At 48.3% G+C, this 24,006-nt stretch overlaps 8 protein-coding genes across 8 annotated transcripts; 3 read left to right on the top strand and 5 right to left on the bottom strand.

Moving 5' to 3' along the window:
* Positions 1–2,084: 2,084 nt before the first annotated feature.
* Positions 2,085–8,033, bottom strand: BDW43DRAFT_279229 (putative ABC multidrug transporter). Its single transcript, XM_032042274.1, has 5 exons — positions 6,337–8,033; positions 4,744–6,279; positions 3,742–4,686; positions 3,449–3,682; positions 2,085–3,380 (listed from the first exon to the last, which is right to left on the bottom strand). The coding sequence occupies exons 1-5, from the start codon at positions 7,420–7,422 to the stop codon at positions 2,733–2,735; spliced, it is 4,449 nt and encodes a 1,482-aa protein (XP_031899498.1). The 5' UTR covers positions 7,423–8,033; the 3' UTR covers positions 2,085–2,732.
* A 120-nt stretch (positions 8,034–8,153) lies between these two features.
* Positions 8,154–10,615, top strand: BDW43DRAFT_300982 (fungal specific transcription factor domain-containing protein; the record flags this gene model as incomplete). The annotated part of the gene is made up of 6 exons (XM_032044981.1): positions 8,154–8,206; positions 8,609–8,991; positions 9,047–9,324; positions 9,415–9,843; positions 9,902–10,092; positions 10,189–10,615. The coding sequence occupies 6 exons, from the start codon at positions 8,154–8,156 to the stop codon at positions 10,613–10,615; spliced, it is 1,761 nt and encodes a 586-aa protein (XP_031899497.1).
* A 369-nt stretch (positions 10,616–10,984) lies between these two features.
* On the bottom strand, positions 10,985–13,735 carry BDW43DRAFT_320107 (60S ribosomal uL18 domain-containing protein; the record flags this gene model as incomplete). Its single annotated transcript, XM_032049027.1, has 5 exons — positions 10,985–12,215; positions 12,295–12,332; positions 12,531–12,609; positions 12,903–13,612; positions 13,682–13,735. The coding sequence occupies 5 exons, from the start codon at positions 13,733–13,735 to the stop codon at positions 11,354–11,356; spliced, it is 1,743 nt and encodes a 580-aa protein (XP_031899496.1). The 3' UTR covers positions 10,985–11,353.
* Positions 13,736–13,869: 134 nt separating this feature from the next.
* Positions 13,870–15,507, bottom strand: BDW43DRAFT_108016 (magnesium transporter CorA family protein). The gene is made up of 3 exons (XM_032037857.1): positions 14,874–15,507; positions 14,152–14,820; positions 13,870–13,921 (listed from the first exon to the last, which is right to left on the bottom strand). Exons 1-2 carry the CDS (start codon positions 15,395–15,397, stop codon positions 14,235–14,237), a joined length of 1,110 nt encoding a protein of 369 aa, XP_031899495.1. The 5' UTR covers positions 15,398–15,507; the 3' UTR covers positions 13,870–13,921; positions 14,152–14,234.
* A 1,994-nt stretch (positions 15,508–17,501) lies between these two features.
* Positions 17,502–18,717, top strand: BDW43DRAFT_279200 (kinetochore subunit FTA4 family protein). The gene is made up of 4 exons (XM_032042273.1): positions 17,502–17,869; positions 17,994–18,162; positions 18,236–18,298; positions 18,348–18,717. The coding sequence occupies exons 1-4, from the start codon at positions 17,704–17,706 to the stop codon at positions 18,661–18,663; spliced, it is 714 nt and encodes a 237-aa protein (XP_031899494.1). The 5' UTR covers positions 17,502–17,703; the 3' UTR covers positions 18,664–18,717.
* A 592-nt stretch (positions 18,718–19,309) lies between these two features.
* On the top strand, positions 19,310–21,287 carry BDW43DRAFT_279198 (uncharacterized protein). The gene is made up of 4 exons (XM_032042272.1): positions 19,310–19,930; positions 19,979–20,035; positions 20,090–21,185; positions 21,249–21,287. The coding sequence occupies exons 1-3, from the start codon at positions 19,659–19,661 to the stop codon at positions 20,559–20,561; spliced, it is 801 nt and encodes a 266-aa protein (XP_031899493.1). The 5' UTR covers positions 19,310–19,658; the 3' UTR covers positions 20,562–21,185; positions 21,249–21,287.
* BDW43DRAFT_312038 (L-rhamnose mutarotase) lies at positions 20,965–21,375 on the bottom strand (the record flags this gene model as incomplete). The annotated part of the gene is made up of 2 exons (XM_032047287.1): positions 20,965–21,185; positions 21,249–21,375. The coding sequence occupies 2 exons, from the start codon at positions 21,373–21,375 to the stop codon at positions 20,965–20,967; spliced, it is 348 nt and encodes a 115-aa protein (XP_031899492.1).
* A 479-nt stretch (positions 21,376–21,854) lies between these two features.
* BDW43DRAFT_107837 (MFS transporter) lies at positions 21,855–23,990 on the bottom strand. The gene is made up of 5 exons (XM_032037856.1): positions 23,470–23,990; positions 23,328–23,407; positions 23,004–23,279; positions 22,132–22,940; positions 21,855–22,065 (listed from the first exon to the last, which is right to left on the bottom strand). Exons 1-5 carry the CDS (start codon positions 23,635–23,637, stop codon positions 21,887–21,889), a joined length of 1,512 nt encoding a protein of 503 aa, XP_031899491.1. The 5' UTR covers positions 23,638–23,990; the 3' UTR covers positions 21,855–21,886.
* Between the last annotated feature and the right edge of the window lie 16 nt (positions 23,991–24,006).

The following is a 24,006-nucleotide window of genomic DNA, read 5'->3' as shown; positions in this document are numbered from 1 at the left end:
TCAACCGCTGCACAGCTTTCATTCAATATCTCACTTGCCCCTACACTTAGGTCACTACTGTCCAAGACCTGTGTGTAAAGCACATGTAAGCAATGCAATAATGGCTAGCAAACTACAGGAAAGGTGGCTTTGAGGTCATTCTCCGATATCCAGAGCTGCTACGAAGCTAGGTGGCATCTTGATAGATCATTTCCAGCTCATCGGAGGGACCTTGAAGGTAGGAACCGGTGGTATCCCCTAGCGTACCCTTGAGAGCGGACAACACACACTGCAGTTGGACGATATGGCAATCCATAGTACTCAGGTACAACACCGTCACAAAGCGTTGCTGCAACTGCTGGGGATTTGGATTTCAGATCTGAAGTCCATAGGGGAGTTTAATCGCCCAGGGCGAGTTCCTTCCGCGGTTCCGTCAAATTGGTGAGATGGGACGGTCCATATATCCCGTTACTGTACCGATGGCAACGAGAGAGATCAAAAGAGACTTGAAATGCAAAAATCCGAATGTATTATCTGAAGTTCCGTGTTATCCCTGTAAAGATAGATAGCTGTCGACATGGTCGTGATGACTGATCGGGCTACAATATGCATCTCATGCGACCAGGTAGCAGCGGTTTGAAGGTTGCCGATATACGATAGAAGGACCTGACAGAAGGTGGACACCTGCCTGAAAATCTCTGAAGGATCGAGAACTACATCGCTTCTTGTTGATTTGACCTGTTCGCTGTTCCGGCAAAGCTCAAAGAGAACTGTTGAGGAGGTGGCAGTTGCTTGGGTGAAAAGACAGTCCCTGTTCTGGTTGTTATTTGCCACCAATTCGGGCTGACCACATTCTTTCCTATTAGATTGCTAGCTCCAATGTTTCCAGAAAGCGCAAAATCAAATTCTGGGAAAGGATATTGGAGATTGGGATACGAGAACTCGTCAAGGGGTGGAAGAAAACTTGATAGGCAGATTAGTGGAGGATTTCCCCGAAGAACGAGTTGGCTCACCGTTCAGCTATACCAGCTGAGTATCCCAACTCTGACCCCATCTCATCCAAGATAAAGTCAGGTTGGTCCTGCTCCATGGATCTGGGAGTCATCAAACTTGCCGTGAGTTGGAAGTGGCGTCTCCTTGAACCTGGTATGGTTGCCATTCTGTCTTCCTACCTTAGGTTTTTGTGGACGGTCCATCACGCTGCGCGGCCGAAATATACAGCCTCGGCCATTAGCAATATAATTCTCGCAAGCTCCATTGCGTGAGGCACAACGAATCTTGCGTTGGTGACACTCCTCAAAGGCCTCACGAAAAGCCAAGGCCATTGACTTGTGAGTTGTGGGTACTTTTACCGCAATGTATTGCTCTTTATACCTTGCTTTTCATACTCGATCTATGCTTGAGAGGCAGCCCGAACGGTAGTAAGTAGTTGTTAAACTGATACTGATGTATGTGCTACATGATGGCTGGGCTGCCGCTCTCCACAACATCAACCCGATATGGTATAAGCTTATGTGGCATAGAAAAGGCTGCCAATCACCAATTACTATAGGAAGTACTAATGGATGGCAATTCTGTTTGGTCCTTCATATTGATAAGAGCCATGTCAGGGGCGGCGCCATTGGTATTTCTAGACATGTACAACTCTCATGTTGGCATAGTCACAATCCATTATGAGCTACCTTAGAACCTAGACTAGACAGATCAAAAATCGGGATTTGCTGCAATCCTGGTATCGGATTCCCATACACAGAATTCTCGAACTCGGGAGTTAGCTCTAGTCTACTTTGTGGCTGACTAGACCAAAAGCTGAAGATACTTTTGATCTCGAGATATCAAAGCCCGAAAGACTCTCCAGTCCTCTTTTTAAACAAAGGATACAGAGAAAAAAAGCAAAAGATGGTAAGGAAACATGCAGCCGACAGGGGTAGGCACAGCTAGCCCGGTAATCTGCCACACTCTACATCCCGTACGGCCGAAAGTCAGGATAGCCCGATCTTGTCCACATTGTGAGGCAGAAATGGTAGAAACATGGCGGTTATCGTGTCATTCTCAATTCAGCCAGTTCTGCAAGAATAAAATTGATGTGACTGTACTTCGTAAACCTAGCCTTCAGATGCTTAATTCATTTTGACTTTGGACTCATAAATAACCTCCCCTGTCGACTTCTATTGTTTGTAGACGGCATACAGCCGCTTTGGCTTGTATCCAGCACGGTTAGGTCCCGATACGCGACTATGGAGAGTTCCAATTTGTCCTCCTGCCATCCATTGTCTATCAAGAAGAGCATCTTACTGATTACTGTTATAGAGATATCCCGGTCCTATACCTGGTCACCCAAATGACCTAGATTGGGAGAGAAAGCAAGAGGCTCTCCACCATGACCTGGAAGACAGGGACAAGTTGGGTTGTGTATCTAGTTTTAGGCGGCAAAATGAGGGGGCTGGTGAGCAATGACTGATCCGCGGTAATATCTGACTGCAGGATGTCAACCACCAATTGCTTTGAGCGTTCCAGCCAGTAATAACAGAATTTCCTATTGCCTCCAAGCAAAATCTATTACTCTCTATATAGTATTGTCTAAAACAAAGCTCAAGCTTCAGGACAACTGTCTGACCAAGACGAAAATGAAAGTGATAGATTATAAGAACATAAATGGAATCCTCTCAAGAGTAGACAGATACCTTAGCAAGTGCCGGGCCCATGATGAGATCGAAAAGTAGGAAGAGAGAAAGAGGGCAAGATGACGGCCTTCAGAGTCTCTTCTTACCCTTGGGCACTCGACAGAGCCAGTAGAGAAAGATTGCCGCAACGGTATTAAACACCACATACACCCACATCAGTCCAAAGTCCCTCCATCGTGTCGAGAAATCAATATTAACATTTCTCAGGAACTGGTTGGTGTTATCTGACATGCAGAAATGGCAGTTTATGCCACCCCGGGCTTCTGAGTCGAGCAAGTAGCCCCCATGGGAGGAAATATAGTCTTGCATGTAGTCGCCGCAGGTCAGATTTGCAGGAGCAGAAAATGACAAGAACTCATTTTCTGCACAATGCATAGGCGCATTCCCGAGACTAGTTGATAGCAAGCCCGACACTAAGTAGGTAAACGGGTTGACCCTATACATGAAAATCCAGAAGCCAGGAAGTGCATGTGGACCTGCAAGAATCCCGCAAAATGCGTACATCATGATAGCCAATACGTTGGAAAGAGTTGATGCTATCTCCGGGCTCTCGACTCCTGCAATTAGCATGTGCGCCAACGAGCTGGCGAAGAGGAACGTTGCCCAGATGAAGAGAAAGGCGAGGGTGCTCCGAGAGTGCTGTGCGTCGGTATACTGGCCGTTACGGTAAAGGCCAACCGGGTAAAACCAAACGAGGAAACATAATATTGCCATGATCTAGGACATTTTAGAATTAGCTTGAGACCCATGTGTTAGCGAGAGCTATAAAACCAAAATAAACTCACCGTGTTCCACGCAAGCTCAATCACTATGTTGGTTAAAACGAAAGCTTGCCACGAATAGGTTTTGGACTGCCGCTCTCGAGCCTCGTAGAGGGTTCGCTGCGTGACAAACGATGGGATGATTTGAATAATCAACTGAATCACGACGAAGAGAAAGACGAAAACGCCAAACATCTGGTTCTGTAGTCCTTGGCTTGTATTATCGGCCTTGAAGAAAGAGAATCCTATGAACAATGACTATATAACATCTGATTAGAACGTGGTGTGCTGCATGGGTTGTTTAACAGGATACTCACGCAACCGATGGTCAACAAGGCTTTGGAGTAGATATACGCCGGAGTACGCCAGTACTGTTGGAATACTCGACGTCCGACTTGCGCTAACTGGGTCGAGAATGGAGCTGCAAATTCGGCATAGCCATGTTTGTCGCTGACATCTGAGGTAGGCGAGGGTTGATTTGCTAACGCTCTCAAGTTCGAGAGCTCATGGCGCACTTCCTGATATTCAGGGCTGTTTCTCCAGACTGCGGGCCAGTCAATCTCGCTTCTAGCCCCAGGTGCGGCGCCGATCACCTCGAGCATGTGTTCTGCTGGGTTGCTGCCAGGTGATGGAGAAGGGGCACCATTCCGAGCGAAATAGTCCATCAGTATTTTAGATTCGCGTCCGATCTCACCAAAGTACACGGTTTTTCCTCCCTTTGCTAGAAGGAGCAGTCTATCAAAGCGCTGAAACAACATGGCAGATGGTTGATGGATAGTACACAAGATAGCTTGCCCATTTTTGGTCAACGTCTCCATGAGATTGCATATTGACCATGAGGTCTGGCTATCCAGGCCCGAGGTAGGCTCGTCTAGGAAAAGAAGCAACTTTGGACGTGCAGCAAGCTCGACGCCGATTGTGAGGCGCTTCCTTTGCTCCACATTAAGGCCCTCTCCTGGTACTCCCACTATAGCGTCAGCATAGTCTCTCATGTTTAAAAGATCCAGCACTTTCTCAACATATTCCAACTTTTCTTCCCGAGTAAACTGAGGTGGCTGTCTAAGCAAGGCACTAAACTCTAGGGCCTCGCGCACGGTGGAGGTGTGAAGGTGGAGGTCCTGTTGTTGCACGTAGCCTGTCTTGCGTTGAAAGGAACTATCCCGTGGTCGGCCATCGACGAGCATATCACCACCAACAACCCCAACAGTAGTACGGTTAGCCAGTACGTCGAGTAGAGTAGTCTTTCCAGCGCCAGAACTACCCTATACATCGTTTGTCAGTCTCCAACGGTCGTGAATACCCTATTAGGTACAACTTACCATTAAGGCAGTCAAAGTGCCGGGCTTGATCCAACCATCAACATTATCCAAGATCCTTCGGGTCTCGCTCTTGATCTTCACGTCATAGCAAACATTCTCCCAGTGAAAGATAGAAGCCTGTTTCTCCACACCTGCAAGCGAGCTAGGCCCCTCTGTATACTTCTCATTTTGGACGACAGGGGCTTGTGTTCGCTCCTCATCCTGTTTACATTCCTTTGTCCTGGCTTTCTGGGAGCTGCCGCGGCGGAACACAAGGACTTCTCCTTTAGATCGCTCAGAAGCAACAAGTTCTGTTGCAATAACTTGACACACTGTCAGAAAGACCGTGATAGCGAGAATAATACCAAAGTTTCTCCAGCGATGACTATTTTCGTACCCAAATGTAGACTTAACATAAGTTGTACCTGCAACAAGATCCGAGCCCGGAACAGATCCTACAGTTGAGCAGACATGTTGGTCGTTGGATATATTGCCATATCCTGGTCCAGAGGGAATGAACGACACACAGGGAAAGGTCCGTCCGTGAAACTCATTGACCATAAGAGCCTCAAACCCGTATGCCACAGGATTCAAGTGCCGAATCCACGAAGCCCATCCGCGCATATAATGAACCGGAATAGCAAATCCAGTATATAGAACTAGGGCCATGAGAATAATCGATGACGGAGCGAGTGCCTGGTGGATGCTCTTGGTAAGTGATGCAAAGAGGCGAAAAAACATTGACATGCTCATCACCATCATAAATGAAATGAGATAGTTAAAAAAGAATGCCCCAGGCTCACGCCGCAGATTCGCCATGAAGTACAGTGTTAGGTTCATCAATAACGAGTTCACGATTTTATATGGCATATCCATAATCATCGATGATATCGCCTCAGCGCTAGGGTGGTATAGGGCATACCGGTTGTGTTTTTCCACGATTGTTCGTTTGGCATATAAACTCAGGATCTCGAGCATACTCGAAAATGCGTTGAGAAGAACCATCATAAATAGAAGAGCCCCACGGGAGAAAAACGACGCGGTATTCCCGGAGAGATTGTAGAAAATACTCGCAATTATCAATGCCTCGAAAAAGTTACAGATGAGCATAGCGAGGGTAACGCTTGGGTCATTCTTCAAACGCTGCAGTTCTCTCCACATACAAAGTCGAATCTGGCCCCAGTATGACTGAGTATATGGGGATTTCTGCCGCTGGCTCGTTGACTTCTCTGTGTGTCGAGATAAAGCAAATCGGCCCAGATCGTCTCCGTCAAAGGGGTGTTCACTGGCATACTGATCAATTTGGCGCAGCAGGGTTTGGCGTTCTGGGCTCTCTGTCCACCGTTTTGCAAACTCCTCGGGGGTTCTCGGTGCCAGGCTCTCAAAACCAGGTTTGACGATGCGTTCCGTAGGACTGGACATGGATGTAAGGAAGTCAGCAGTTGTCTGAGACTCTGGGCATAAAAAGCCGAGACGCTCAAAGTAGTCTTTGGCATCATCAGCCGCGCCGAAGTATATCTGATGTCCTTCATATAGGACGATAACTTTGTCGAACAACTAGCTTGCCTGTTAGCCAAGTTCAAAACATCGTCACAGTACTTATCCCGAACTTACATTGTACGCAGCCTGTGGAGCCTGATAGATCGCAACACAGGAAGTCATTCCAAAAACATCACTTTGCGTTCTCAGTGTCTTGCAGAACTCCACTGCGTTTGCGCTGTCTAAACCTCTAGTGCTGTTATCCCAGCACTGTAAGGGAGCATAGCTTAATGCAGCCTCTGCGATCGTGACCCGCTTTCTTTCACCCCCGCTGACACCACGAACGAAGTCATTGCCGACTCGGGTATTGATCGTGTGACTAATCCCGAACATAGCCATGATTACATCCCGTAAATGAGTGGCGTACTCCTTGGGACTGATTCCACCGGGAAGGTTACGAGGTGCACGGGCAAGAGCCGCAAAGTATAGTGTATCACCGACTGAAAGCATTGGGTAGTGCGCATCAACTTCTGCGGTGTAGATGGCCTCACCCCGGAAATCGGCTGCCATTTGCTTGGGGGTTATCCCTTGGTAGTTAATATAAGCTGCTGGATCTACCTGAAAGCCGTGGGTTTCACCAGCAATTGTTTTGAGAAAAGTTGAACAGCCTGATCCAGGAGGACCTAGTACACAAAGCTGTTCGCCGGGTAGAACCAATCCATCAAGGCCTTGAAGAATATTAATCTTCCGCTTCTTGCCGCCAAGGAACTGATACATCATGGTGGGCAGCTTCAGCAGGGCATTTCCGACGCTCATTTGATAGTCCACGGGACTCCCGTAACCAGAGACACTCAAACCTTTGAAGGCAACTCCCGCAACTCGGGGAGGGCAGCTTTCGTCCGTAGCGTATCTCACATTGTAGAAAGCTTTTGCCCAGTCTCTAGCACGAAATTCATGACTATTTGGATCTAGACAGCTACCCTCACTCGCTTCAAATGGGGAGCGGTGATGAAAGTTTTCAGTTCGTGTGCTAAGTTTCCGCGCTAGGTTGAGCAGCTGCTCGTCAACCTTAGCCTGGTCCTCGAATTTGCCTTTCTGTTCCAGGCCGGACTCTACACTGTTGGCGTAGGTTCGAGCTCCTGAACTAGTACCTCCATCCATAGTGAGGGCGATGTCCGAGGAAGACGGAGGTGTTGGTTTATGTCCTTGGGTAGATAACATCTGTGGTTCGGGAATATATTGAAAGAGATAGAGAAAGAGAGTGAGTAAGAAACGAAGTGGTAAATCGCGCAAGGATTCCAAAGGTGCTTGCCTTGCCGCCTGTGAATGCGATTAGGAGGTTTCTACCAGAATAGTGTATTCATGAAGAGCGGTTCAGGGTGAGTAGTTGACGAAAGTCAGCACAATGAAACACTGAGAAGTGTCCTTTATCCATGAGAAGTAGCGATGGAGCCGCAGAAATTTCGTATTCGAAGTGTTCGTGGCATGCCTTAGCACATGTGTTGAACTGCTTGGCAATACATATCCTCACCAGCGGAACCCAAAATATCGAACTAGGGCTCGGACTTGGACTCTTGGCCCATAGAGCTCCACCGGTGGCTTAGCTAGCGCGCAGAGGATAGATAGACCATGCTGTCTCTTTGTATGGGATATCCAACCTGATGGAGGCTGAGGACGAGAAGATCTTGGCACCCTGTCTGCGGACTCGGGAGAGGCTGCGCTCTCGTACCAGATCCATCTTAACTGGGCTAGAAGGGAAGGTGGGTGTATGCCGTAGGTTAATGGATTGTCAAATTTTTAGGCAGATACGATCAATGTTACTCTTCCCAGGGGAAATGAACCCTCAATGGGACGCCGAATCTGGAGCCCGCGGGCTCCGGCTCCACTGTACATTGGAGTACCTTATAACACCATACCACTTTAGATTAGGCCATCATCGAAGGGCCTTGTCAATGGCAAATACCATTGTGGAGCACTCGGGGTCTCGGCCTATAAAGATTTCTCCGTGAGCTAGTCTACCTAGTATCAGTGTTCTATGTCAATCTCTCGTGACTCGGTTTACCTACCAGGACAAATGTCGACTCCTACGGCTTCTTTGACACACCAATCCCTTTCGGTAAGTACCCTGTTGCGCTCAGGATCCCTGTTTTTAAATTGAAAAAACACGGCAGTGCGAACGGTGTGTAGGAAGAAAAAGGTATCCACTCGTCACAGTAGCGTGCCAGCTTCGCGGCTGACCTTCATATCTCTTCTACTGGGCAGATCGGTTGTAATAAGGCGCTACCACGGTGTAATCGGTGTATTGCATCTAATGTCGAGTGTACTTATCCCACACAGCGTCGGAAGACCAGAAAATCAAGGTTTATATTAGGTATTCTATTAACATAGAAAATACTAACCTTGACAGGGCTGTATATCGCGCGAGACACAACGATGGTACTTCAGACGAGATATTATCTGGTATTCTCGGACGCCTTACTTCCTTGGAGCGTTCTATTGCCGTAACACCGTGCCAGTCACCTGCAGGTGATGACCAGAGTGGCTTGCCAACGCTTTCCTACAATGGCAATTTAGCACCGTTTCAAAATAATGGTCAGACGCTAGAATGTATTGTAGGCCTCACGCATCCCGGAAGTCGCAACGCTACGCCAAGTCCTGTTCAAGACCGTCTCTCTCATAGTCCCATACAAACCACGTCACGTGTTCCAATACAAAAGCCTGAGACTGGTGATGAATTGATGTGGAACGATAGCTCTATAACCAAGGACATGGCTACCAAATGGGTCAACAGTACGGTCTTTCAACGTCACAGTCTGAGCACTCCCATGAACTGATTCCTTCGCAGGTTTCTATTATCTATTGTGGGGTCCTCAGCTTCCGTTGCCTAAGGATTTCTTCCTTCAACTTCCTGAACTGTTCGGGCTACCACACATCAAGATCGACACATCAGCGGTTCTCGTATACCACAACATTCTTCTGCAAGGTCTCTTTATGGATAGAGATCTCACTCGCAATACAAAGCAATACGCTTCATATGTTTACAGCAAAATCTTACGGCAAGTAAAAGACTGGGACTTCGAGACTCAGCCCACTCTCACAGATCTTTATGCGGCACTTCTCACGGTACGCCATGCTGCCCTATGGAATCACGCCATCTAGAAAGATTTTAACCAAGCCAAAGATATTGGCAATCGATTTGGTTTCTGGATAGAGAACTCATGGAGATTCCATTGCTCTGCATACCGGATAGCATGCAATCTAGGCTTCTTGCTATTAGACGCAGATGGAAGTGGCAACAACCAGTCCCTCCCTACGCAGTCAATTCATAAGAACCAGATGCGGTTCTGCGTCTGGCAGTTGGTGCATAATGACTGCCTTTTCCGTCTTCATCTAGGGAAGCCCGGTCTTATCGATCCCCGCACACTGGTCGTCAAATTCCCCGAACTCTCAACATGGAATCCTCACGAAGGGCTCAATCGATCAGTCCAAATCACCTTCCTGGTGTCTACGCGCCTTGCCTTTGCAAAAATGCGGTGTTTTGATTTGATAGACGACATGCGACGAGATGGATCGCAGCCGTGCGATCAGATAATAGAAAACTTGATCAGGGAGACTCAGACCGCCCTCATGGATTGGAAAATTGTAAGTCAGCACAACAATCCGGGCCAGTCAAGACCATTCTCATCTTTATATGCTCCAGGATGAAAGTCTCGAAGCAGTAGATTGTGTCATGAGCGCCTGGCTCTACGACGAACTAATCCAAAATGCCTGTAGCACCATTATTCTGCTAAATCGCACAAGATCTGTATCAAACAGCCAGACGTCCAAACTCCAGTCGCATGAGGCAGTAAGAAGGGCAATTGAAATCATGAAGCGAGCAATGATAGTGTCGTCTAGCTTTTATTAGCCGATATGGTAGGTTCCCAGCTTGTAAAAGATACAAACAAAGTCCATCTTAGTTAACTAGTCCTCGACACTTGTTTTTAGCCACTTCACATTCTACTCTGTCCCTGTAATACTTACCCTATTCGCTCATATCCTCGCGACCAATCAACTTGCCGTCATCGCACAGGATATGTCCCTCACGGCTTGGGTTGGGACGATGCTGGTCGAGTGGACAGCCCAGCACGGGGAACTCGAAGCCATTGAGGCTGTCGTCAGCACATTGAATGACCTATGTCGGCGGACCAAGCTGTGCACATCCGGTATATACGGTCAGCCGCACAATGAGTTTCTCACGGGCATGAACACAACTGATGGGTTCACGCTAGACCCCCGCTCCACCCAAACACTCGACCGTATCGGTATCAAGGCCCAAGATCTTATTCAAAATCCGTCCGAGATGATCTTAGTTATAGAACGCTGGATATATAGTCAGGGTTCTGCCCATGACATGGCTGTCACAACCGAGTGACTAGCATGCGTATATTATTGAAATTTCGTCCACGACAATCTTACTTTTGGAGGGGACATAGTTCGGAGGCTAGAGTTTTGGCCTTTTACAGTTATACCAGGATCCTTTCTTTGTTTCTTTTTCCTATTTCTCTCCTTTTAAGCGAGGGGGAGAGGTCTATTTGGAAAGACAGGATACATTCCAGCTTGATGTTCTATACAATTCCATTCCGATATACTTATGATTTAGAGAGTAAGGAACCGATACCAGTTTAGGCATACAGATTTCGATAGCCGCTATACATCGCCATTTTTATTTCCCTTGGCGATTAAAGTACTCTTGAATCGTTCTAAATTTGGGAGTGATTTACCATGAATTGGGATACTATTGCTTATACATAGTATTTATCAAGGGACACTTCAGGGTTCCGAAATGCGTATTGGGGAGAATTGGCCGAACAGCCAAACTGAGAGGATTTTAACTAGGGAAAGATTCGATGTCAAAAAGACTTCGTACTTGGCAAAGGTTACAACGAATACATCTACGAAGGCAGTCCATCGGAGCATGTTGAACGATTAATAAAATTGCCGGGGGTATACACCCAATTATTGCTCCGAAGAACCCTGATAAACATGAGGTCGTGACAATCATCAAATCTACAAAACCAGAAACGCCAAGTTGGCAAGAAAGAACCTAATTCCCCCTAGTATTTGTCTGAGAAGTAAACTTTTCGGTGGACTATCGCGTTAAGCATTACACTTAAGCAGCAAGCTCACGGATCTTCTGCTCAACACGAGCCTTGCGCTCGGCGTGAGTGAGCTTCTTCTTCCGGTACTTCTGGCTCTCGGCCTTCCACTCCTCCTTGGTCTTCTTGGGCTCCTCATCCTCATCCTTCTTGAAGGGGTCCTCACGGATAGCCTTGTGGGCCTCAGTGTAGAGGTCCTCAATGTCACCAGCCTCGACCTCGTTCTCGAGGTACTTGTGGAACTGACCACGGTAACGCTCCTCGTCGTCGTCGGCAAGACCCTCCATGTACTCAGCGACGTGGCCACCGAAGATGTAGTTGCGGAGAGTCTCAGCGTCGAGCTCCTCAGTCTCAATGTCGAAACCGGGGAAGCGGCTCTCGGAGTGAGGGACGAAGATACCACCGTCAGAGGCACCCTTCATGGCACCGAAGACACGGGCACCAGTGGAGGTACGGGCAAGACCAACATCAAGGAAGGCCTTGAAGGGACGGCGGGAGCCCTCGTCGGTCTCAGCGGCCTCAGTGAGGGTGTACTCACCATCGGCCTCCTCAACACCAGGGAACTGCTCGTCAATGCCCAGCTTCTTGAGGGTACGGCGGGCAAGGAGGAGACCGGTGGCGTAGGCGGCAGCCCAGTTGGTCAGACCGTTGGTGATGCCATAGCGCTTGAGCTCGTGAGAGTAGGCGGAGGCGAAGACCTTGTCACCGGAGATCTCAGAGTAGACGATCTGGGTGATGATGTCGCGGTTGGTGAACCGGACAACGAGGCGGTACTTGGGAGCGTTGTACTTGTTCTTGGCCTGGGTGATCAGACGCTTACGGGCATAGTAATCAGTCTTGCCCTCTCTGCGACGGCGGTACTTGGTCTGGTAGCGGCTGCGAGGAGATTAGTATTTCGCTCATAACACTGTGTATCATTTATTTTTTTCCGTGAAAAAATAAAAAATTAACTCACCTGTAGTAAGCGCTGTTCTTGACTTCCTTGTGGAAAGGCTACAAGAAAGACACTCGAGTCAGCAATTTGCGCTTCAGAAATAAAAATGTGTATCCGAAGCATCTTGCAAAGACCCGTTTTTTCCGGTCCCACAAATCCTGCCCACAACGGACAGGAATGTCTCGAGACGAGTCAAAGAAGATACAGGACAACACCAAAAAGGGTGGTCATCCATCTGAGGTAACAGCAAAACTCACCATTTTGACTGTTTGCCGCTGAGAACCGAGGTGTCGACGTGAGCTGAAGAAAGAATGGAAAGGAAAATTGGTGGGATGACTTTTGTGGAAGACTTTCGCTTAGCGCCGTTCTGCATCCCGCCGCAGAAGTGAGGTTGGCCACGAGCATAGTTGGTTCTTAATGTCCCACACCACTTTAAATTCCGAATACATCTAGAACCACTTTCTTTCAATTATTACAGTTCATCCTGATTTTTTTTATTATTTTATTTTGATAGTCACAATTGTTTATAGTTTCTAATGATTTTTTTATATGAATTAAATGTCTATGTGGCGATGTGAAAGAGACGGGGGAAAAAAAATAAAAAAAAGCTCTCCCTATAATACTACAACCTCGCCCGATCCGAACCCTCCAACAACTCAAGCCCCGTAAGCCTCTCCAATTCCTTCACAGCGTCCTGTGTCCGTCCCAGGTGGACCTTAACAGTCCTCATCCCCGCCTTCTTAGCCCCCTTCAAATTCTCCCCAATATCATCAAAGAAAACCACATCCGAAGCCCCAACTTCTCCTAACCCCTTCTCCCCCGCCAACCGATTCATCTCCCGAATGGCAAACTGATAGATCTTCGGGTCCGGCTTCCTGAGCCCCGTATGCGCGGACGAGATAAAGAAATCAAAGTGCCCCTTCACCCCACTCTCATCGACGTTATAAGGATGTCCATCCGGAAACACCACGGTATTCGACAATGCTCCCAAAATAAACTTCCCCGAGGCCTTTAATTTCCTCAGCGCGGGCGCCATGTAAGGGTCCGGCGTCCGCGATATCCGCATCATTTCCCAGAAGAGGAACTCGGCGTCCACCTGCGGAAGAGCGGGCAGGGCGCCGGGCGTCTGCTGTTTTTGGTGAAATTTCCGCCATAGGTCCGCATTGTTGAGGTCTTGGTTGAATCCTTGGAAGAAGGCGGCGTCGATTTGGACTTCGCCGCGTTCGAGACGGTGCCAGCTGCCGTTGGGGGATGTTCGGGAGATGCTGAAGTTTACCCAGCCCTGGGGGATCTTGTTGGCGATTTCGTAGTCGAGGATGGCTTGGAACGGGGAGAGGACCTTTTTTGGGGGGAGGTTAGTGATGGGGCTTCTTCTTTGCTTTGTAGTTTGGGCTAGTATGGTTCGTACACAGACTCCGCCGATGTCGAAGAGGAGGCCTACTGGCCGAGTGGTCTCTGTCATGGTGGTGCTCTACTAGTTAGAAAGGGGTCTATGGCTGGTAAGTTGGAATGGGCGGGATGTGTCTGCGAGACTGCTCGCTGTAAGTGTAGAGTTAATCGACCGGGGTGGGATTGATATACGCTGATAGATCATGAAAGTATGCGGAGAACCATTGGGTTTGGATGATGCGCACTTGCCGAGGTTAGACTTATCTTTATCAGCCAAAGGGTCAAAGACCGAGGGAAGAAACAAACTCCCCACCAATCCTCCAGTTACCTTTTTCAAATAAACGGATTACGTTCTTTGCTGTGGCAGTTATCGGTTTAATTAATGAGAAAGTTTTCTGGAGACTATACCTCTAGTACATAGACATATAAAGGAAGTAGTCACGTGAGCGGCGGTTGTCTTTAAAAGACTATATAAAAATGATTGCTTACTAGCATATTCACAAAGAAACGCATGGCCTCAAACCAGCCAATCTGAAAGCAAACACTGATATCCATCAAAACCAAAACAATATTCACAGCAGTTTAAACCTCACCGCAATGAGGCATGATAATAAGATAAATGCGATGAAACAACCTACAATCCCAAAAAACCAACCGAGCCCAGGCACACCCTCACCAGGGACAGTAACGTTCATGCCAAAAAGTCCCGTTACCATATGGAGCGGCACGAAGATCGTGGCCAAAACAGTCACCTTGCTGAGAACTTCATTGATATTCAGACTCAGACGCAGGTTGTTGGCACTCAACTGCGCGAGGCAGTTTGACTGCGATCGGCCGACGATCTCATCAAAATGCGACAGACTCGACATGGTGGTTACTAGATGGTCCTGCACATCGCCCAAGTACATGATCAAGTCACCGTCTGGGAAGACAGGCTGTTTATCTTTGGCCTGGCACCGCTTGATGAAGCCATTCAGGACGTCCACTTTGCCACTGAGGCATCGGATGAGGTGAGTGATCTTTTTGCGGAGGTTGTCGACACGGGGAAGAAGAGACCTGACGTCGTCTACGCGTGCGATGAAGACCTCATCCTCGATCGCTTCGGACTCGCGTTCCACGGCTTGCATGTAAGGTTGGAAACTATCGATGATATCGTCTCTAGGAAACAGTGTTAGAAAGTCGTCAGGTTAGAGAAAGTGGTAACGGCTCACATCATAGCATAGCAAATCCAATCGCTTGACAGGATGGCCGGGTCAGGCAGTCGGCGAATTCGATCCCTCACTCGGCTTATATGTCCACAGCCGGTAGGCGAAAAGGTCACCGCGCCATTCTTGAAGACGAGGATGTAGCATCCCGCAGATGCAGGGGTCGACGAAAAAATGCTGGCCGGCGAGTTGGATCCACCCTTCTCTCCATTATTGTCCTCGGAGGTCACCAATGTCTGGAAAGAGATTAGGTAGTAATTCCGAAAGACCTCGACCTTTTCTCTCGGCTCACGCGTGATGATGTCTTCCTCTGTCAAAGGATGGATAGACAATGCCTGAGACACGATGTTGACGTCTTCCTCGGTGGCATCACAGATGTCGAGCCACCAGACATTCCCTTCCGTTTTCTTGCTCTCCTGCAGATGCTCGGTGAATTGGCCGGAGAAGATCTCCTCCCAGCTAGAAGAAGAAACGACCTTTTGAGACAGCGAAGAGAAATAGCTGAATCGAGGGACTTCGTCCGACTGCATTTTCAATCTTTGATGGAGGTGCTCTCTTGGCAATTCTTAAATCATGCTCTGACAATCATCCAGGAAATATCTGTTGGGCCCGGTACAGCTGGGGACAACAGCGAAGGTGCAGCAAAGTCAACCCATCGAAGACCGAAAGACATCAGATTGGTTTGGTGTGAAACCAGAGAAGATTCAACAGATGTTCCCATATAGGAATGTTGAACATCCAACAATATCATTTAGTTAGGTATGTATGTCTGACACAGGCAGATTCCTACACCAAGGGGGATGGGGCGAAGGGAAATAGAGGGTTCCAGGAAAGTGCCAGGTGAAGGCGGCCCTAAAAGCGAAAAGGACAAGAAAAATGGAGCCTTTTCGGAGAGGGCCGTACACAGTATGGTTTCATGTAGGGTTCCGAAGTTCCGGCTTGGTTTTTTCATGGCACCCTCGGCCGTAGGAGTTACCCAGGTAATGTTGCTATATAGTTGGGTATAAAAGTTGTCCTCCTCTTCTACTTTGTTGTGCTCTACCATACAATATTATCACCCAAGTTATGATCTCGGAAGACCAAAATGTTACGAGGATGTCCATGAATGTTATAGGATTCTAACATAAGAAAGTGGAAAGACTCTGTCTGGCCGTAATGTAACCCCCCATTCGATGGGGTCCGAGTGGGTCATCTGCCTTATAGGGCTGAACGTACGATATATGGAGGGTCATGTAGAATGTGCGGCATACGTAGCAATGCATAAATCAGGCGTACTGAATATTTCACATTCCAGAGCTGCTGAGTTGTTCGTGGACAGATATTCCGCATAAAACCAAGACTGGTGTGGTAGGAGTAAAATTCTGCAAGGCTGGGACTTGGACTTGGCTGTGGAGACCAAGAATGTCGATGCCTAGTCGGAGTAAGGGGGACCTTGGGGGACGCGCAGCTACCATATGTGAGTGAGACTATTACAGGCCAAGACTCATCCAAGGACAGCGAAAGGAAGTAAATATCTCCTGAAAAGTCGAACCTTGGATTACTGAATGGCTAGAAGACGCTCTGTACTGCCGGACTGAACTCTCTAGTGAGCAGAAATCCTATAATTGAGACCACAAACCACCAGATTCTCCTGGTGATAAAGGATAGAAATTTTGATTAGCGAAGATTCTTCGTACGGTTGTTGCTGTGTTTAACTATAACCTAGTTAAGTTAGTCAACTTACCGCCGCTTTATTATATAAAGATTCCGTGTTTTTTCGTCGATTTTCAGTTCCTACCTCTTATGTACCCACATATACCTGTTCAGTCACACACTATGTATTCTGGTGGAGATGCGCACGAAGCTGATAGATATACCAGCTGTACTTCCTGACTAGGAGATGAAGAGTTGATTGAGCAAGAGGGCTCACAGTTCAGCAGGGATAATGTATTGTCCTAAGCGTAATTCTAGAGAACTTCCTGCCCAAACAACATAAAAGACCCCTAACGTGATACTCTTACCGTAGAACCATGAGGGATGATATACCATACTTAACATTAAGTGCTGCGTTAAAAGCCCCCAGATTTGAGGCAGCACCGGTAGTTTGCGTGAAACCCCCGGTGAGTACACAGGCAAGGGCTTACAAAATTACTAGTGATGACCCCAAGACCTCGATAACAGACATTATAAATCCGTATATATTATAACAATGAGGATGCTGTAGATGTATAATAGATCTCTGCAAACAATTGATACAGAGTATTTACTACCACAGCATAGCTACGAAACTAAAGAGGTTAGCATACGGTAGGATCCCATTTCTTCCTTTTCTTTTCCTTTTTTGCTTGCTACCATGTTCAAACTAGTCTGATAAGAGCGTACTGGCTTAAGAAAAAAGGTATGGAATTTATGTTATATTTATATATATTTAATAATAGTAAGAAAGTGAAGACCTTATCTCTCCGAGACCAAACATATCCTCACGTCTCTAGGATAAGAAAATATATTGAGAACATTACACCTAAACTATATTCATAGTTTTATAGCAGCTAATTCCGCAGCCATATAATCCATTGTCGCCGATATCCTCCGATATAGGAACTGGACTCTTGTCACTCTTGTCTCTTAATGACGCGACAGAATTCCATGTAGAACTTTTTTTTACGCATTTGTCTCCCCAGCCCTCAAGGTGAATTTTGCCAGAAGGCAAGGGGACCCGAAATATACTGTATTTGCAATACATTGGAACCCAACTTCCACTGTTTCAAGTAGTTCACACGTGACCCTTTATCGATAGCACCTCACTAGCGTCAATCGATCGCGACGGCGAAGGACCAGGAGTCGGCGCGATGGGGCAATGGACTCAACGCGTACCATTTCCGAACTGAAATCCTCCTTCATCCGGGCGCAGGTGCGAATCCTATCGGAAAGCCTTGAGGCGCCCGAGGATTGGAGAAGCTATGCCGCTGAATCGGAGGAGGATGCCCTGAGTGATAAGGTGGTCGGGGATGTCCTACAAAAATGTACGGTTCGTGGATGCTTTTACTTGGCTACTGTCGTGGCCCTCTACTAGTGACTACATTGTATCATCTACAGCAGTCTAGTCATCTTGTCTCGTGGCTTTGTTCCTCACTGACTCATCTGTAGTAAACAGCGCGTTGAAACAGCATAATCGCATAGTGTACTCCTCGCAAGCGATTCAACATGTCGCGCAGCAAATCGCCAGCCTCTACTGGTCCTCCGTGAGCCAGGCCATACGTGACCAGGATTCATTCGAGAGCGGTGTTGAGAAGACGGTCGATTTGTCTAACCATATGTGAGCCCCACCTCTCTGGACTCCCTTCCCCCTTGGTTGCGAGAATCCCCGCTCATCGACTGACGCGTATCAGGAACATTACACAGCTCCCAGTGGAACTCGAGGACCAATCCGCAAGTGAGGAAGAACGTCGCAGGTTGGGCTACAACGGGACAATTTGGGTTTCATCCGGCTGACGGTTACAGGTATCAGGAGTTACGAGAACGCCTCGTTACTCTCGACAACCAACGGCGGCGGCGGCGACTGCGTTTGGACCAATTGCGTCGATTGCAGCGCCTTTTGGAACCGTTTCAGGAACCGCAGCAGAATATCCAGCCGAATTTGGTTACTCGGAATGGCGAATTGATGCAAGAATTGGAAAAGATGAGAATGCTTGTTGCACGGGTCGGAGGTCGCATCCAGCAGAGTAAGAAGCAGCACGGTGGTAGTCAGGAGGATCCGGCTTCGTATCCGTTGGGCTCTGGTCAAAAGTTGGAAGCTCTACTTGATATGACTGGATGAAGGATATGATTGAAGATGGGCGGAGGAAAGGATGAAAAATATACCGAAGGCAAGAATAATAAAATACAATACGATAAATGGATATATAAAAATATACCCGCGGTAAAAGCCGTCGGTTCTGTAATTATGACTCTAAATTTACCTATGTATATATGTAGTATGGAATGCTTGAATAATCCATAGTTCTCGATCATATATTTCCCTCAACACCAGAAGGAGAAGGCGCGATCCTAAATTTAAACGGCCTCCGGTTGCTTTTCTTCAGCAGTGCAAGGGATGGGAAGCAATTGTAAGAAAAACCACTGCAGCTGCACCACTCTTGGACGGGGGCATGTGAAGGGTAGAAGCAATTCCCTACCTGTTTCTTTTTTTGGTTTGTTTTGTTTTGTTTTCATATTCACTCCTAAGAACGCATTCACACTATCAGCACGGATTCCCGGATTCTTTCTTTGTCTGAATATTTTGGATAACCACTAAAGGCAATCCTGATCGGGCTCTGAATCCAACCATACAGTTGTTCAAAGATGGACCCTAGCAGAACACTGACCGCCTTGGCTGAGAACCCGGAGGATCGGCGCCCAACTTCCGAGAATCCTGTGCTTGACCGTTTTGGTGATAGTGAAAGTGATATTGGCGACCAACAATCATTTACTTCTGCTCCTACCACCCTTACCCACAGAGTACGGTTCCTGCTTCCTCTCTCTCTCTCTCATTCGCCAGATATTGTTACTGAGACTATTGTTACCCCCGATCAGCCTATCACCATCGGTGAGACTGCCTCCGGAACTCCCACTCGGCGACATTTCGTGCCGGGCCACCGTCGCCGCTCCACGCACGTCACCCGCCAGGACCTGGACCGCTTCAGAAAAGACGTCTTGGGCATTGAATCTCCTGGGTTCGGATTTGACGACGAACCGTCCCAACCAGCCGTAGACCCTTCCGTGGACCCTCAGCTGGAGAACCTCAATCGTGAATTTGAAGCCATTTCACGGTCCATGAATAGTGCCTCTTCAAGCTACGTCGAAAACACGGAGAACCAATCCAACATGACCAACGTTCCTCGTCCGCCCATGTCTCCCGCGATGTCTCATGCTCCTAGTCAGGTCAATGGTGCTGGAATAGCTGGCATGAATGCCGGAATTCCGATGAACGCGGGCCACCAAATGGATCTTCATCAACTCTATGACATGGTCTTGGAGTTGAGCGACGTGCTGAAAAACAACCGCCAGATGACCCAGAGTATTGTTACTAGCGCTGAGGAGATTATGGTACGTCTCGCTTCGCTTTCCCCCAGAGCCCCGCTAACGATCACATAGCGACGTTCTACTTCTGAAGGTGCCCCCCCTAACTTGCAGCAAGTCAACGGCGAAATCTCGGGTACGTATCTTTCGCCTTCTTCCCACGTCCTGCAGCTACTAACAAAAACCGCAGCGGCGCGCATAGCCGAACTGGAGCGTGCCCTGGCTAGGGAGAAGCGTGTGAATGAGATTTTAAGAAACGAGCAAATGGAGAACACGAAGCTCATCGGCGAGTACGAACAAGCGGTTGGCGCCATGGTAGAGCAAATTCGCACTTACTGCCAGAACAATAACATGCACTACTTGGCCCAGAAACGTCACTATAACAACCTTCTTCAGGCAGAACGTGATGCACACTTGGAGAGTCGCCTGGACTGCGACCACTGGCATGCTCAAACTATGAAGTGTGCCGAGATGATTCGCACTGCGTATCGCCTGCGCTGCGAGGAGGAGAATGTGCCGACTCGCATCGTGGCTGGGCTTCAGAATGAAGTCCGTGCCTATCGTAACGCTCTGGGTATGGAACCCGAAAAACCCGAGGAGGAATATGGCTGGGAGATCTTGAAGGATGTTCCTAGTGGTCTTTCCCCTGGGGAGTAGCTGGCTGTTCAGTCAGTTGCGCTTCTGTTTCTACTTGATGAGCTACGACGATTTCCTTCACATATTCTTCTGTTCTCTTGACAGGGCGTTTTGGAGCGGCTCTTGGGCGGCTACGGAATTCCCTGCTGCAGATACCCTTCACATACTTTTTCTCCGTTCTGTAACCATAGCTTCTTACCTCCTGCTGACAAGAAACATGAGTCTGGATAATGCATTCTTGGGGTGTCCGGTAATGCTGGCCATTATTTGGAGAGCTTTGGGAATAGCTGGCTACGAAGATTCTACGTCTGGCGTTGGACATTACTTACTTTAATCTCATCTCTGTATGCGGTTGACTTGAGTCCCGCATATGAGAAACATCTCTATCTTGGTACGCTTTTCATTTCCATTCAACGTAAACTGTTCAATCCGTATAAAAAACCTCCTCCAACGGCTTCCACCACGAAGGTCCCTCAGCACTCCCTATAGCCCCAGGCGTTGGACTCTCTTGCATCCCATCCGTAATGGCCCACCACTCCCTCACCTTCGGATTGGCCTTCATGCGCTTCATATCCCCTTCAAAATCCTCCCCGACATACTTAAACGTCGCGAATAAAGTCCGCTCATTGTCAAAGAATATGGAATCTGCCCCCATTAGCAACATCACTTTCCAACACCCCTGTCAAGGGGAAAAAATTCGATACATACAATCTCGAATATTACATTCCTTGATCTGCTGGAGTACCTCCGGCCACACATTGGCGTGACATTCCTTGTAAGCTGCCACGGCAGAGGGCTTCAAGTGGACTAGTTGAGCAATTCTTCTAACGGGCATTTCCCCCCCCTTTTCTTCTTTTTCTGTTTCGGTGCTGGTTAAGCTGAAGAAGATACGGAGGGACTCGGTGTGGTTTTCGATCGACTTTATGGCTCAGCTTGGGATTTAAGACACGGAATATGGACGTCGTGGGGCCTACCTGTCTGTACTCTGTGTTGTGCAAACATACAGCAGAGAATGAATGTATCTTGGGGGGACCAAGATGATATTATAAGCGCAGAGAAAGAGGGCCCCTCGGTTTATCTAGGTCCTATACATGGATTTGATGATGAGACGGAATCCACTCTCGGGGGCCTTTGACCCGAGTTGACGTGAGTGGAACTCTCGATCTGCAGGTTGGTGCATATCATTCAAACTTACGAGAACTAATATCGAATTTGTTGTTCTAGAAATTTTATATAGATACTATCGAGGAAGATACAACAAGATATTGAGAAGAAATTATTAACCCATAGCGCTCATCATTAAATCATATCTAAAAACTAACACAGACAGGGGAAAAAAAAAACACTCAACCCATCTGGTTCCTCGGCACCGGCCGAATCCAAGCAACGGCCAGATTGGCCGCAATGGCAATGATGCCGATAATCCATAGCGAGCGCGCATACTGAGCGCCATTGTATCGGAATATAATTGCGAAGATGATGCCGCCCAGATTACCCATTCCGCCTACGGCGCCGGAAACGATGCCTGTTCAGTTCATTGTTAGCCTGAGTTCGGGTCTATAGGGCTAGGGAGGGGAAGTATTAAGTATACCGTTTGCAAAAGGGTGCACGTGCGGCACGACGGCGAAATTGGCGCCGTTGCATGCTTCTAGAAAGAAACCTAACCCGGCCGTGAGCCCGAACATGGTGGCTTCGCTTTTGGGATCGGCGAATCCAATCGCGATCTGAAAGGCGCCCATTGTGACTCCTAGGAAAGACAGGAAGATCTTCTTCGACCATACGGACTGTGTATGCTGGTATAGGATGTCGGCGATGAAGCCGCCGGCGGGACGGCAGACGACGTTTAGGAGACCGAACATGGCAGCCCACTGCCCTGTCTGGGTTTGGTTCATGTAGGGGAAGTTCTCGGCGTAGAACTCGCCGAGGATGGAGTTGATGGCGAGCTCGGCTCCGAAGGAGCAGGCGTAGGGGATTGCGACGGCTGCGGTGGAGAGGCTGAGGAGGACGTTCATGGCTTCTTTGAACGTGGGGGCCACGACGGTATCACTGCGGAGAGATTCGAGTTGGCCTGGAATTGGGGCTATAGACTCCGGTGGCGAGGGGGCCCCTTTCTTTTCGATGTCAGCCACGATGTTGGTCGTTGAGGGGGGGCCAGACGGGCGGCTGGAGGAGGTCCCGGAGCTGATGTCCACGACCTTGTCGTCGAATCGGTTGTTCTCTTCGGCCCAGAGGTGGCGTTCGGACCATTTGCCGGTTGGGGTGTCTTCACAGGTGAAGAGCATTGCTAAAGATATAACGACGATGATGATGAAGGGTACGACATAGGCTACTCGCCAGGCTTTATGGGCTGAGAGGCCTTGGCTGTGGACAAGTGAGTCGAATATCGCGGGCATGACGAAGCTAGTGCGCGAGAAAGCTGTTAGCGGGTTGTTTGTGGCCCTGCTGTGCAGGCAAAGGACATACTACGTGATGCCGCCTCCAGCATTTCCCCATCCTGCAGCCAGGGAGTTGGCGGTTCCGACAATCTTCTTATCGAAGAATCCCGTACACCAGACCTGGCAAGGAACAAAGGTGCCTCCCAGGATGCCGACAAAGAACCGCAGGGCGATCAGGCCCTGGGCATTGGTGACAAGCCCGGCCATCACGGTTGGGATAGAACCGCACAGTAGCAGGCCAATAAATACCAGACGAGGACCAAAACGGTCGCAGAGCGGCCCTGCGACGAATCGGACAAGCAATCTGAGCAGGTCAGCTGGTGCTTTGGAGAGAAAAGTAAGGGTGTCTTACGTCGCTAGAAGAGCAACAATGTTCGAATTGGCCACTTCGGCCTGCGTCATCTTCAAATCCTTTCGGATCGTGACCGTCATCTACAGACCATCAGTGTCTCTTCTTCCTCACTCCCGGAGGGCAGACGTAGACGGAGGCTTACCAGAGGCGGAAATGCATACCATGATAGGAATGCAACCATGAATCCCAGCCATGAAAAGAAGTAGACCCGGCCATACTTGTCGAATGGATTGAGGATCGGGATGGATCTTGCCTTTCGGTTACTCGGGTTGACCTCTGGAGAGAGGAAGAGTAGTTTAATCGTTTCCATCCCCAAAGTAGCCGGCCCCAGTGTATTGCAAACTGAAAAATATGAATGGAGGATATCAAAGTCACCACCAGGGTGTGTTCAACAAAGCAGGGTGTAGTTTGGAAAGGGCGTCAACAGAGAAGAAGAGGTTATATATAGATTCCGAGCTACGATAATGACGGAAAGCACAGAAACAGTGAAGAAATGTGATACAGAATTTAGCGTTTTGTCTATCCAGGATGAGCAAAAATATCTGGCATAGACTCTGCAGGATGCCATGCCACCGACAATGCTAGATTGAGGATGGGTGGGTGCAGTATGACACCTCTTGGCCATTAATTATGAAATTAATAGATAGGAGATTGCGGAGTATCAAAAGCAAGTATGCCC

This window comes from Aspergillus alliaceus (assembly GCF_009176365.1).
Source record: "Aspergillus alliaceus strain CBS 536.65 unplaced genomic scaffold BDW43scaffold_27, whole genome shotgun sequence".
In the NCBI taxonomy this organism is placed as follows: domain Eukaryota; kingdom Fungi; phylum Ascomycota; class Eurotiomycetes; order Eurotiales; family Aspergillaceae; genus Aspergillus; species Aspergillus alliaceus.
The sequence above is the reverse complement of the archived record's forward strand: the minus strand, read 5'-3'. Positions and strand labels throughout refer to the sequence as shown.